At 35.8% G+C, this 14615-nt stretch overlaps 1 protein-coding gene and 1 long non-coding RNA gene across 13 annotated transcripts in view; one reads left to right on the forward strand and one right to left on the reverse strand.

Annotated features, from left to right (window-relative positions):
* Nucleotides 1–466: 466 nt before the first annotated feature.
* The window catches only part of LOC110442051 (neurexin-2-like), a 244323-nt gene continuing 230174 nt past the window's right edge, over nucleotides 467–14615 (reverse strand). For 9 of the 11 annotated variants that reach the window (XM_021485465.1, XM_021485470.1, XM_021485469.1 and 6 more), the window contains 6 exons: nucleotides 13671–13769; nucleotides 13261–13357; nucleotides 12432–12465; nucleotides 9166–10044; nucleotides 5290–5477; nucleotides 467–4286 (listed from right to left, as the gene is read on the reverse strand). In XM_021485465.1, coding sequence (XP_021341140.1) covers nucleotides 3887–4286; nucleotides 5290–5477; nucleotides 9166–10044; nucleotides 12432–12465; nucleotides 13261–13357; nucleotides 13671–13769 — 1697 coding nt within the window. In that variant the 3' untranslated portion in view covers nucleotides 467–3886. Of the gene's footprint in view, nucleotides 4287–5289; nucleotides 5478–9165; nucleotides 10045–11646; nucleotides 12123–12431; nucleotides 12466–13260; nucleotides 13358–13670; nucleotides 13770–14615 lie in introns of those variants that run through there. The other 2 variants (XM_021485472.1, XM_021485473.1) reach the window with 2 other exon arrangements.
* Nucleotides 10692–12009, forward strand: LOC110442052. 2 transcript variants are annotated; one of them, XR_002461977.1, is made up of 3 exons: nucleotides 10692–11373; nucleotides 11470–11597; nucleotides 11705–12009. It is a non-coding gene; the product is annotated as an uncharacterized LOC110442052 (long non-coding RNA). The 2 variants fall into 2 exon arrangements; XR_002461978.1 differs by lacking the exon at nucleotides 11470–11597.

The raw sequence follows: 14615 nt of genomic DNA on the forward strand, positions 1-14615 counted from the left end.
GTTCAACATTATTAGTGACTACACCATAATTCAAATGAACTTAAAAGTAAATAATAGGATATAAAATACTGAAAATATATTGTTAGTGAACTTATTTACAGACTTGACATTTCATCCACAATATGCTGAATTACTTGTGCAAAGTGTAAATGATAAAATGCTTGAGTAAAACTATACAATAGTTCAACATGTATGTATTGAGCTGGAGTCAGGGTTGTCTCCAAACATGTCTCTATATACCAGCTAGTCTTTACAATATGTAATGATAAAACCTTTCTTTGACTAACTAGACAGTATTTGTAACATCAAAAACAATACACTTAAATGACCCGTAGTCTGTTAGACATAACAGCAGTAAATAAGGGAATCTGTCATCATTTTTTCCTGATATATCGTATTTCTTTTTAAATTAATGCATTTTCAGATTTTTCAGAAAAATACTGGTTCTGTTATCTTGGTTACCCCTGAAATTTCATAATAGGCTATTCCAACCTTTCAATTGAAAGAGTTCAAATGTGTATTCAGGAGTAAATGAGTTAAATATCAAATGGTAGGTGTTAGTATAGAATCTACAATGTATTTTTGTAATTATTCAGCTATAATGTGATGTTAGTTATACAATTACGATGTATTTTTTCGATTCTGCAAAGTACTGATCTCTGAAAAATATAGACAATTTCAGTTATCTCCAGACTATGACTACAGGAACCAGAATTTGATCCTCTTCTCTCTGGAGTCATGAAGCTTTAAGTCCAATTGTATATCACATCTACACACATACCAATACTAAAACAAACTAACAATGGACAGGGAAAGCATACAATTAATAGATTTAAGTTAAAAGATACCTATTTCTGAAGCTGATTTGTGTGTTTGGTTAAGTGGTTCCAGTAAGAAAGTTTGGTACTCCTTCTATCACTATGAATAATTCCTCAAGTATCATGCTAAGTAGTTTAGCTAAATCTGGTAGCTTACACTTGAGGACCGACTAATGTGAACAGTAATGTATATTAACTCATTCATCCCTGAAGACACATTTGAACCCTTTTAATTCAAAAGTTGGAATAGTTCATTGTGAAATTTCAGGGGTGAATGAGTTACCATACCAAACTGGATACTCGGATGTATGTGAATAAAATAATCACTGACAAAGATAACGTGACAGAGGAGAGGGTTTTAGAAGTAATCTCAATTCTTAAGAAGAAAAAATAAATCAAAATCTTAATGCAAAATACATTTAAAAAATAATCAAGTTAATTCAAACCATTTCCTGGACTTAATGGACAAATCTTCAACAACAGGAAGCTCACTTACAAAGCTGTTTTAACAATTCAATATCCACAACAAAATGTCACTATTAATAGGATGAATGGTCCCTAATATACAAAACAAAATGTTGTATGGTCCCGCATGATCAAAACCAAAGGAATTGTTCATATTATAGAAACCAATATATCACTTTCACTCCGTATCTAATGGTATTTACAATGTTTGTAGAAGACGAACATAAAAATGTTGATGGGTTCAAATCGGTACAACAAAATACAGGGACCTGATGAGTACACATTTTAATGGGATTTCATATACCGTGTAGTTTGGCAAGTAAGGGTGCTCTCCCTTGATCAAACACCAGAACACATCAAGCCGGTGATGTCAACCATTGAATTTAAAGCAGAGAAAGCATAGGTTTGTAAGTACAAAGACAGACTGGAAAATCAAAGATTCTTCATCAAATTACCAAAGTACATATATCTATATATATATCACTGTTACAATATATATCTATATGTACTCCACTGTTGAAACATATTTACTTTATTGTCTGTACATATATATATATACTTTATTGTTAATATAAATAACTCACTGTTAGGACAGGATGTTTTAGCATCACTTCTGTTCGTACAATTTTGATCAGTACCAATAGCTTGCTGAACTTTCTGAGACCATGCTATTATCAATAGGCACATACAACAACAACTCGGCACCTGTCGCCTCTTGGAGAAAGGCACACTCAGTTGGTCGATTGTGAAAGGGCTATTTAATTTCTTTCAATTAACACTCATCGATGAGAAATAAGTAGGTTATAGAACGTTTCTTTAGACACAAATCCCAAATAATGACAAGCTAAACAATCTTAACATGATGAGCTTGCAGGTTTTATTTCTGAGATAAATTACTTTTCAAAATATTTCAAGCTTCTATTCTTGTCTGCATTAATTATATAAGTAATCAATCAAATCAGACTTCCTATATCTTAGTGGTTTTCTTCAGAGGTCAGTTGGTAACCTCAGTATCTAAGGTAAATATGTAACTTTTAATGTCTGATGTCAAAAAATGACATTGACGTCTTGAATGGATAAATTAATATGGCTATAATTAAAAATATCCTTCTGTCCATTAAATTACATTATATCCAGCAATTAATTAACCAGGGTGAGTTTAATGTAGTGAGAAGGGGTGACAGGATGAGTGGGTCTGTGTGACCTATATAATCTATTTCTGAATGTGTCATCTGGGTCCAATCTGTACAAAATATAGAACCTTGGCCTTTCATACCACTCTAACACATAAACAATTAGTTCAGACTGATCTTGTTTTTAAAGATCATCCGTGCAGTTTGTTTTCTGGGGTCATTCACTGACCTTTGTCTTTTAAAGGTCAACACATGACCCTTATCCTGTAATGTCATTGGTGACTTGTCCTTGAACAATTCAAACACAGGTGTACTCTGAATACAGCTATTGACCTTTTATACTCAAAGGTCAATTTATGGAAGAAACCACATGTTCATCTGGAGATTGTCCAAAGACCAACATTTGTCATACATTCGATTGAGTGTGAGCACATGACAAGTTTGTGTACGGTCCTGGTCAACACTTTGTGTACGGTCCTGGTCAACACTTTGTGTACGGTCCTGATCAACACTTTGTGTACGGTCCTGGTCAACACTTTGTGTACGGTCCTGATCAACACTTTGTGTACGGTCCTGATCAACACTTTGTGTGATCTTCACTCCACCAACCACAACGTTACAGGATGATTATTATACTCCATCACTAAATGTGTTGCTTGGCTGGTCATCAGTCCATAATAACACATAACAACAGCCTTGACCTTGAGTTGAGATGTGACTGAATATCAAGGTCACAATGTCATTTCAAGGTCAACTTGACTTACTTCTGCTGGATTACTGAGGTCTGTTTCAGCAATAAAGAGCCACATTTATGTCGGTGAGTTAAGACGTTGATTGACAACTGTCCAGTATCTATGGAGACACACTATGTAATGTCCACGAAGATGTCCAGTTTCCACAAGGATGTCCAGTGTCCCGTTGTCACTTCAGCTCTAATCCTGAATGACAAACTGTCCAGTATCTATGAAGACACACTATGTAATGTCCACGAAGATGTCCTGTTTCCACAAGGATGCCCAGTGTCCATTGTCACTTCAGCTCTAATCCACAGCACCACAAGGAGATCAGTTTGTTGATTGGCCTCGGTGCATAACAGATCACCATGGAAACATATACAGCACCAGGACGGCCATAGCTTCAAGATCCACTGTATTTTCTTGTTTTTGTATTATTTTTAAGAACTATAAGCAATGTTATATTCCTATAAGGTTTTCTTTCTCTTTCTTCTTGCATTTTTACATGATGATCGCAAAAAAAGGTTTCATTTCATGTTGACCAATGATAATCTTATTCTAAAATAGATTCAGAAGAGACATTTTTCCATTTTTCCCTTGATTTCTGCCAACCTCTTTATTGATATGTAATCCTTTTAACACTCCCTCCACCCTGGCTCATTAATACCCTCCAACCCAGTTCCAATAATAGAATACTCTCTAAACAATACACAACCTTCACAAATATCACAGCTGGTCACACATACCACTCCTTCACATCCTTTTTTTTAGCCATTTTCCCATTCCCTGGGACAGGTCCTAATAATGCTCCATTTCCATTCTGTTTCTTAGATTCTAAATATGCAAAGTTTTGTGTTTCATCCACTTTATACGTCCCTTCGTCTCGTCGGTGAAATTTGTACAGGGCAATAATGAGAATGATCAGTGCAATAATGACAACTGCAATGATTCCGATGATAAGTCCTATATTGTGTGGAGTGAGTTCCGACTCCACTTGACCTCCTGTTGGATTGTTCTGATCCCCCGAACCCAGATCAATGATGCCTTTATCTTTTTTCTCTGTTGTTGTAGACTCATTGATTAAATATATACTCTGACAACTTATGTCTTTGCCATTGTCACACATTGTGTCTCCACTGAAAACAAAAGAGAATACATCTGTTAATACCTATATACTTGACAGCACAGTATCATTGGACAGTGTTAATACCTATATACTAGACAGCATAGTATCATTGGACAGTGTTAATACCTATATACTTGACAGCACAGTATTATTGGACAGTGTTAATACCTATATACTTGACTGCACAGTATCATTGGACAGTGTTAATACCTATATACGTGACAGCACAGTATCATTGGACAGTGTTAATACCTATATACTTGACAGCACAGTATCATTGGACAGTGTTAATATGTATATACTTGACAGCACAGTATCATTGGACAGTGTTAATACCTATATACTTGACAGCACAATATCATTGGACAGCGTTAATACCTATATACTTGACAGCACAGTATCATTGGACAGTGTTAATACTTATATACTTGACAGCACCGTTTCATTGGACAGTGTTAATACCTATATACTTGACAGCACAGTATCATTGGACAATCAAAAATGTTGGATAAACATACTGCACAGTTGGTAATTTTTGCAGGGGATTTAACTTTGCTATCTTCATGGTTACCAAATATAGTGCAAAATTAAAAACCCAGTGAAAATAACTATCATGAATATACATATTTTTTACTTTGAAAAAAACCCAAAACCCAATTGCCTAAATACAAAAGTACCATCGTGAGCGGGATATTTCCATTTGGAAACGTGCTGAGGTCCATACATGTTATTAGAATGTGTTGAGTTTGTTTGATATATTCATCTTCAGTGTATGGAAGGCAGATTTTGGGTTACATGTATATGCAAAACTTGTGGGAATACAACAGATTTGGGATACATAAACTTTTATTGTGTAGAGAGCATTTTTGGAGTATATATTCTTAAATGTGTGGAGAGCAATGTTTGGTGTACCCACATAGAACGCGGTACATACCTAGACGGCATGGAGGGTGGTTTTGGGTTACATATCATATACCTATAGACTGTGTGAAGGTTGGTTTCAGGGTACAAACCTAGATGGTGTAGTGGGTGGTTTTGGAGTAGTGGTGATCTTGACCACAGGTGTTATGATGTCATCGTCAGAACCTGATGATACAGAAGTACAATCGTCCTCGTCATCAGTTGGACAGCCTGTCCCATCACCAGAGAATGGCACCTCGTGGATGATCTCATCCGTTATGCCCTGTCGTGGAGTGGTGTGCTGTAACGACGCAGAATTATTTTCTAAATGTGACTTTAATACATCTATTTAATTTTGGCAATGTTTGTAAATATTTCTGATGATTAATAGTTATCTTTGTAGGTTATTGGCAGGTTGAAGAAAAATGTCCAAGACAAAGAAAAAATTATGCTCACTTCAATAATGACAAATATTTCAGTTTCAGTTATTTTCAAAAAGCCAAAATTAGCATTTAAGTATATTACAATAGTCATGTATAGATAAAGTACATTATGTAACATCCCTGCATGTTAATACTGAGTGAATATTTAAGGATCCCTGTGCCACTTCAGGCAAAACACAAGAATTCCACAGTAGTTTTTCATAAATACAGTATTAGCAATCACCTATATTGACAGTCTCCATCATACAGGAGAGATATATTATACCCTTGTTATTATGGGTTATATGCTTCTAGATTAATTAGGACATTAACATGTAGGATACAATGAAAACACAACTCTTACAGGAAATGTCCTCTCAACATGCTTAGTTATAAATGTAAATCTTGTTTGACATTTAGGCCTTTCATCCAATATTAATGCATACATTCCTAGGACCATGCTGACTGTGGGTTGATAATCTATTCTACATCCATGAAGCATGCTTTAGAAGAGAAACTAGGTAGCTTACAGGAAATAACCCATATTTTGTACACCTCAGTATTTATACCATAGCTACTGGGCTCACATATAAAGCGTCTTTGTCAGGTTTCAAAGAGCCAGATTGTCTTGAATAATAATAAACATGTTTGTTTGATTGAAAATATATCAATATACCTAAATTCATTCACACTGCACCAAATTTGATTCCTTCGTGTACTTTTAACTATGAAAATGCTAGAAATGACCTACTGGGAGGTGTGTAGTAGGCTTTATATATATGTACAATAAATGGCCTATAACTCGACTGTTTTAAATCTAAATATGTCTGTACTAGGTCATTACAGTGCAGTATTAATTGTGTCTCCGCCCAAACTACAAGTTTTCCTCTGCTTGGACCCATTTACTAATCTCACTAAAAAATGTTGTACACAAATGTATATCAAATCAAACATGTTACTTTTTATACAACAATTTGGAGTTTACAGTTTAATTATGAACAACTTCAAACCAGTCCGTTATCTGTCGATCAAATTGAACATTGTGGCTACGAAACAAATTGTATTTTATTTTAACCAATCCCTGCCTGTTTGGTACCGTATTATGATATGACAACATGTTTGAAGGAGAAGAAAGCATTACATAGACAAACAGTGTCCTGTTTGGTACCGGATTATAATATGTCAACATGTTTATAGGAGAAGAAAGTATTACATAGCCTAACAGTGTCCTCTTTGGTACCGTATTATGATATGACAACATGTTTGAAGGTGAAGAAAGTATTACATAGACGAACAGTGACCGGTTTGGTACCGTATTATAATATGACACCATGTTTAAAGGAGAAGAAAGTATTACATAGAGAAACAGTGTCCTGTTTGGTACCGGATTATAATATGTCAACATGTTTATAGGAGAAGAAAGTATTACATAGGTAAACAGTGTCCTGTTTGGTACCGTATTATAATATGACACCATGTTTAAAGGAGAAGAAAGTATTACATAGAGAAACAGTGTCCTGTTTGGTACCGGATTATAATATGTCAACATGTTTAAAGGAGAAGAAAGCATTACATAGACAAACAGTGTCCTGTTTGGTACCGTATTATGATATGACAACATGTTTGAAGGTGAAGAAAGTATTACATAGACGAACAGTGACCGGTTTGGTACCGTATTATAATATGTCAACATGTTTAAAGGAGAAGAAAGTATTACATAGACTAACAGTGTTTTCTTTTGTAGTTGCTTTTTTTAAATTCCTAGACTCTTTTCCACTTAACTCGTTCCTCTGTTTTCTTCATTTAAATGATTTTGTCACCTGTGAGTAGAAAATGATTCAGGTAATAACCTTTTTTTGGTACTAGAACTAACTTCTCCAACACTCGATGCCTCAAACATTTCATCTATGCTGCCGTCCCATTTCAAAGTAATGGGCGACAAGATGCTAGTTGTTTGTAAATTTTCCTTGTTTTCTAAGGGTTGCGGAATAAATTCAGGTATTTGGAGGTCAACCACTCCATCCAATTGATCTGGAATCTTGAAATTCCAGACTTAATTGCTGTCATCAGTAAACTCGCTTCAATTTAATGCAGCGAGGGTCAATTCTGCTGACATAGTTTCCTGCTCATCAAAACTGCTCTCAAGTTGGAGGTTGTTGTTACCCAAACTAATGGGTGGTCAGGAGAGGTTTGTGCACAAAACATCTTGTGCCACAGATGAAGAGAGCAGATGGCGGGATGACTAGAAGATTCCACAGAATCGGAACCCATGTTACCGAACAAATCTGATCGTAATTGTTTTCTAATGGTCCAAAAACTGTTCTGCCAAGAGAATTTAAGTATAGTGCACGTGAGTGGTGTGAAGACGCAAATAAAGAAAATTAATGTCATTTGCATGCCCTTTATTTCAGTCAGTTTAAAATAAAACAAATATTTCATAAACAATATTTTGCAAATGAAATCTATGAAATGAACATATGCCTGTAATTTATAATGAAACATTGACAGATATATGTTTAATAATTGTTGTCATGGACACATATCTTGTCCTACCTCTGCCTTCAAATCTCTACTGTGTACTTTTGGTGAAGTCAGAAATAGCAGCCAATGAAATCAAACGATAAAAATATTCATGACTCCCAATGTGTATCTATATTTAAACACATCGAAACTTCGAAAATGAAGGCACCCAACCTGATATCAATGGAAGCCTTTTTATGAGTCGTGCATGAATGAACAAGAAAACAAAAATGTGATCGAAATTAAGTATGGATTGACATTAGGGTCATTTCCCCTATGAGAAAGGCCTCCTCTAAGTGATAGATAAGTTCTAAGAAGTATATACTTGGGAGAGGCCAGATGTGACAGGTATCATCATTAAATGTATAAGAAGCATACTCCATTTATTGTTTAAGAATCCTGCTTCTCAAAATTAGGAGCATGAAAAATATCCTCCTCTGGGAGAGATGTTATGCATCAGAAACATCCTTTTTTTCACTTTCAAGAAGACAATTCACTTGATATTGAATGTCGAATGTCAAAGAAATATTAGTACAGAAGGACGACGCTATAATGTTCAGGCAATTGTGTTAAGTTTGAGGAAGTTAGTAATACACCACATCAAAATTATTCTTCATTTTTCCAAAATGCTGCATCCACTGTGGTTAGTTTCATTTCAGAGGGGACAGAGGAAGCATGCCTTGTATGGAGGTATGCATGTCTGATATCAGCTCTGTATTTGTGTATCCTTAGAAATGTGGGAGTTTGTTAGTGCACTAACATGTAGCACTTATAAACAGCTATACTTGTATGACTTCAAACGCAAACAAACTAGAAATCTTCAACGGTTATCGTTATTAAGCAATCACTGAGTATTAATTTTGTCACATCTACAAAAGCACAACTTCACACGTAGAAAATATCTGAAAATATCCGGTGTATATATCCATGACGACAAACATCATGCACAGGGTCTTGAAGCTGGTTAACCCTACATTATGCAGGTAATGTTCATCAATGTTTCCATGACAAAAACAATTCCATGCACAAGAATCAGGCCAGACTTACAGTAGTAGTGGAATTTAGTGGAATGTATTGTGTTTCTCCTGAAACATCCACCTTGCCTCTGTCCTTAGGGAAACTGCTACCTCCAGGCTTAATCAGGTTGGAAGTTGACCCATTTTCAAACACAAAGTTTCCTTTGAGCTGATGGTCCACAGATGTCTCATAAGGTCTTTTTGACTGTGGCTGTCTGTCACTGTCTGTTAGTGATTTGGACCAGCCTGATCCCTGAGAATGAATAGACTCTGATGGAATGCCGGATAACATGTTTTCAGCACCATCTGGCTGATTGTCATCCCCCGAGCCAAATTGCAATGTCCTTTCTGACTCTTCGTCTTCTGAGCGGGTTTGAAGGTCGGAGATAATGTTGCTGCTTTCTGTGTCATAGTAAGCTACACTATTTTGCTCTGTGTCATAGTCAGGGACATTGCTATCTCCAGAACTAGGTCTAACCTCATCTGTAAAGTTATTTGGAGAAGATTGTTGTCCCTCCTCATCCCTGTGATGTAGTTGTCTCTGTTTCCCTATCATCTGCTCTTTGTCATGGGGTAGCATTTTTGTTAACATGATATCCCCACCAAGAACATGCTGTGGCGCTGAATCTTTGTTTCTGTCCAACGAATCTTGCAATGTCTTATCCAAACCCTCTGAACCATTTTTTGAAGCTGGTGGCTGTGCTTCAGTCAATATCCTCAAACCTTGATCTTGAGATTTATGTAGAATTCTCCACAGTGTGTCCACTCCACTGGCTTTGTGAGCGTGGTTGTGCGTCACATTGGATCGGCTTGGCAACGGAATCTCTGGTGTTGCCTGCTTCCTCAACAGCCTGTTGCAGTCTGTGCATGGCTCCTCTTCTGCCTTTAGAGACCTTTCAGATAGTTGATGCTGAAGTTTGTTATCAGAAATTCCTTCTTTACATTATCAACAGTCCTATAGTATGACTGTCAACTTAACAATTGATCATAAACTACCTATACCGTAACATCAGAATGTTGGAATAGTGGCCTAGCTACCAACTTGTTGTAAAGTGTATAAAATTACCGAAATAAGTAAAGTAAAGTCCCAATGCTATAGCCATACATATATATAGGGCTATACAAACGTTTTAGAATATATCCACATTTTTGAATGTTAAGATAATTTTAAAAAACCTTACAGTAACACAATGGATTATCTACAATTAGCTGTACAAAATATACCCTGATAATTTTCATCATGTAGCATCCTTTCTTTGACAATTCAATACTGAAAGCATAATTAAATTCTTATGAACCATTTGATACCTGCCAAGTGACCCGATTTCGTCGGGTTTCACCCAAGAGCTTAGCCCTTCACCCGCTTTAATAACTTCACACGCCGGGTTACGATTTTGACCTGGATTTCGTCATTTTCACCCTTTTCACCCAGAACCGATTCGAACATTAGAAGTTACAGAATATAGTTATTCGGAATTCTCTAGACTTTTCTATCCTCTGTCGAAAGGAAGACGATCAAAATTCATGTTTACGTTTTTCCCCGACAGGTAAGTTGTGAGTTGCTTACACATACTTGAATTGTTATTACAAATGTTTATTATATATAGAGTGATGTTATCGACAGGTAAGTAATGAGTTGTTTTTACAATTGTGTAGTATAGATCGCATTTGGAAGGTTTGTCTTCTGGAAGGAAAAGGTCGTTATTAGGACCTACACCTAATTCTAAAAAGAAAAGGTATTTATGCACATACCAGACATCGTGGTTTAAAGGCTTTTAATGGATAAAGCCTAGTGATCGGGGTCCAAATGATGCATACTGCAATCTATGCAATTCGCATATTTCGGTTGGATCTGGTGCCAAAAATGATGTTGGTAGACATGCAATAAACACAGAATCATATGCAAATGGAAAGTGCACAGAGTCAGTCAATATCTATGTCGTCGTTCTTGCCATCATCACAGAGTGCACAGACTTCAGATGTTTCTCTTGATATTTTAGGCTGATGTTGCAAGAATTGGCATCCTCAGTGATCAAATACGAAGGCTACTGAGGAAGTTCCAACGGAAATTTGTCAAAGCATCTGTCATATCTTCTCACTCTGATGTTACCACTGTTCCATTTGATGATCCTCAGAACCAGTTGAGGGATGAACTGATCAGTATTGGAATGAAGAACAGAGCCTATAGGGTGGATTCACAGGATGACATTTGTATGCAGACAGAAAAGGAATTTCTTAGGTCAGTACGAAACTAAATAATACATTGACTTTCTTCCTGTTGTACTCCATATTTGTAAATCTCTTACACTTGGTTGTATGTTTTTTCATGTTTCAGAGTAGTCAGGCAGTTCTACCAAACCATTGTCAGCAAGATGATAAAGAAATTTCCCTTTTTCTGACACCACTCTGAATGACATTGGACTCATCAACCCACAGATGAATGACCGATTTACATCAGACAAGGTTGAGTTTTTCTTAGCCCCACACACACACACATGAACATACAACAGTATACTTATATCAATTAATTTTAATAAATTGTGTCATTGACAAATCTTTTTGTTTTTCAGTGTTAAATTTGGTGAAGAGATTTCCTGGAATTGTGAAGGAGGAACAGCTGGATCTGCTGGAAGAGCAGTTTTCCGACTATCAACTAGCTAGCCCCTGTTGGTGACAATCCAGATTGTGAAAATGACGACAGAATTGAACAGTTTTGGGGACAAATGGATAGAGTCAAAGACATCTTGACACAAAAACCAAGATTCCATGTGTTGTCCAGACTGGTAAAAACACTGTTGGTACTGCCAAACAGTAACGCAGACTCAGAAAGAGCTTTTTCCATAGTTAAACAAATACACACTAAATTCAGAGCTGATCTCCAAAATGACACTTTGTGTTCACTTCTCAGTTGCAAATTCAACCAAAATGATTATGGTTATGGTTCACAACCATCAGCCAGTGAATTAGCCTCTGCAAAGTCTGCAACAGCTGAATACAACAAGAGTTGTCAGTTATGTACTTGCTGTAGAAATGTACCTGGTGCATAATTGAAATATCATATATCATATCAAATATTAAATTATTAATTTAATATCTATTTTTCTTCTGTATTTGTTGCGAAAAAAATCGTCACGTACTATATATGACCCTCTTTTTTAATGTTCAAAAGAGGGTCATAACCCTCTTTCAGTATATCCAGGGTTGGCAGGTATGAATTAAAAATAAATATGATGATTTCATAATGTATGTGATTCAAATCTATCTTAGCTGGGGTTGATAGGAGAGTTGTTAACTTACCCGTATTCCCATGGTAGATTGTATGTTTGCATTCCTGTAAGTAAATAAAATATACGATATGTTCATGTATATCTTAATTAAACTGACTTATCTGAAAAGTCTAATAATGTGCTTAGCACTGAAACCAGACAATATAATAAAATTGGCTGAAGACTATATTGTATATAGGTAGATAAGTAATGGTGAACATGAAAATTATCAAATTTTCCAGGGAATCTGCCCCTTACACTCCTTCAGTTAAAGTAAACAAGTTAAACACTCACTAAAATGAATTTACCAAGTCAGTTTTAACTTTAAACTGTCCCACATGCCAACAACATACCTGGAAATATATCACTCATTTACATAAAACACAACACTCTCAATGCAGACTTAGAACTTAAGAGTTTACACACACCATAGACAACAGGTCTATTTCTGATAGATTTCCTACAGACCTACTGTTATAGACTAGACCTTGGCCAAGACCATTATACATAGTGTGCAGCTTGATGTCATGACATTGAGGGAAATGTATAATAATAAAAGAAGAAGGGTTACTTGACTAAACACTTCCCCTCACCACTAGACTTACATTGAATCATATACATCATAGTAACTAACAAGTAACTTCAGAGATAACTTGGTCTATGAAGTCAAAAGTTTACCATATACCTACTGTGTTTGTCATGGTGATTATCTATGGGTCTACCAATAAGTTTGAACATGGTCATTGTAGCTGTTGTTGATTTCAATAATTCAGACCCTCCATTCCTTATTCAAAGAGTTTATCTCCGAGAAAACATCATTATATGGAACCCATTCCAGGCCGGCAGCCCAACACTCTTACCTATCAGGAATAGTGAGTTTGACTTTTCCTTCTACTGTGATTCGACTGTCGTTCCTGGAGGCCATCTCCAGCACCGATATACCATTAAATACAAGACCTGAAACATGACGTCTCATACAATGAAACTTTGTCTCTCCAACTGCTCTTTCCATTTTAATATTTATTTCACATATATATACAAAGTATATGCTTAACATTAAACTAAACAACATTAATTTAAATGACTTAGGTGATAATACAAGAAACAATGATTATAGTGCTATTATCACAATGTCTCTTTTTGTTTTATATACTTTTAAATGACCGACTTTTTAAGACAATAAGAACAAATTGAAATGATAATTAATATATAAGGGTAAACTGTGATTTTTTTTTGTCAATAGAACCACCCAAAGATATTGATCCCCTACCTTGTAGTGTGCCGACAAACTGCCTGTGGATACCGGTACTGTTTTTGTAGCCCCCAATGTAGATCCTGGCCTGCTCATTGAACACACTCAGCTGTTCCCCTGGAACACACAATAACACTCCCAATGTGACCCCGGTCGCCACAGAAACCATGGCAATCATACCAATAGAAATAGGTACACAAAATAGATTCCTATTTATCTCCCCCAGCCACATCTGTTATTGATATCATTTTTAATTCTATATGTACGTTTATAAGAACAAATATCTTTCTTCTGTATTTTCTTTATCTTCTTCATATGAGTTAACATTAACAACAGAGACATGCGTTTGACAACCTAATTTTACGACTTGATATACATTATACTGGCAAGATTTGTTTTGAAAATAAGGACTTTTATTTATAGAAACTGACAATAGGTTATATGCACAGCAGCCCCCGTTCAGTAGGAACACCTAATCGCTGTAAGGATTACAGAGTCTTCTCCCTTTCCCATTATTTCATTTTCAAAATTTCTCGTTTGAAATAATTAATGATTGTAAAGTATCGAGGAGAATGTAAGGACAAGAAGCCAAAGACTTAAAGCTGTTGGGGTGCACTTTATAGGAGGAGGTGATTACCTTCAAAACTCTTCCATGGGTAAAGCTGTGACATGGTTTCTGATGCATTAAAAAGGCATGGTCAGTCTACACACTCAAACCAGAGTTATCTCTCTTGGAACCCTTATTCGATCATTTTACTGTTGACTCCAAATTTTAAACCCAAACCGTTTTATTAAAGTACGTTCTTCTGATAACAAGAGGCCCATGGGCCTTAACGGTCACCTGATATATTTATACAGAGAGTTGATTTTGTTTTTAACATGAACAGAAATATTATTCAAAGTGACAAAAAACAATAAAACCACCTTATTCAATATCTAGCATACAGATTTCAGACTAAAAAG

The sequence above is a fragment of the Mizuhopecten yessoensis genome, unplaced genomic scaffold (assembly GCF_002113885.1).
Source record: "Mizuhopecten yessoensis strain PY_sf001 unplaced genomic scaffold, ASM211388v2 scaffold716197, whole genome shotgun sequence".
In the NCBI taxonomy this organism is placed as follows: Eukaryota; Metazoa; Mollusca; class Bivalvia; order Pectinida; family Pectinidae; genus Mizuhopecten; species Mizuhopecten yessoensis.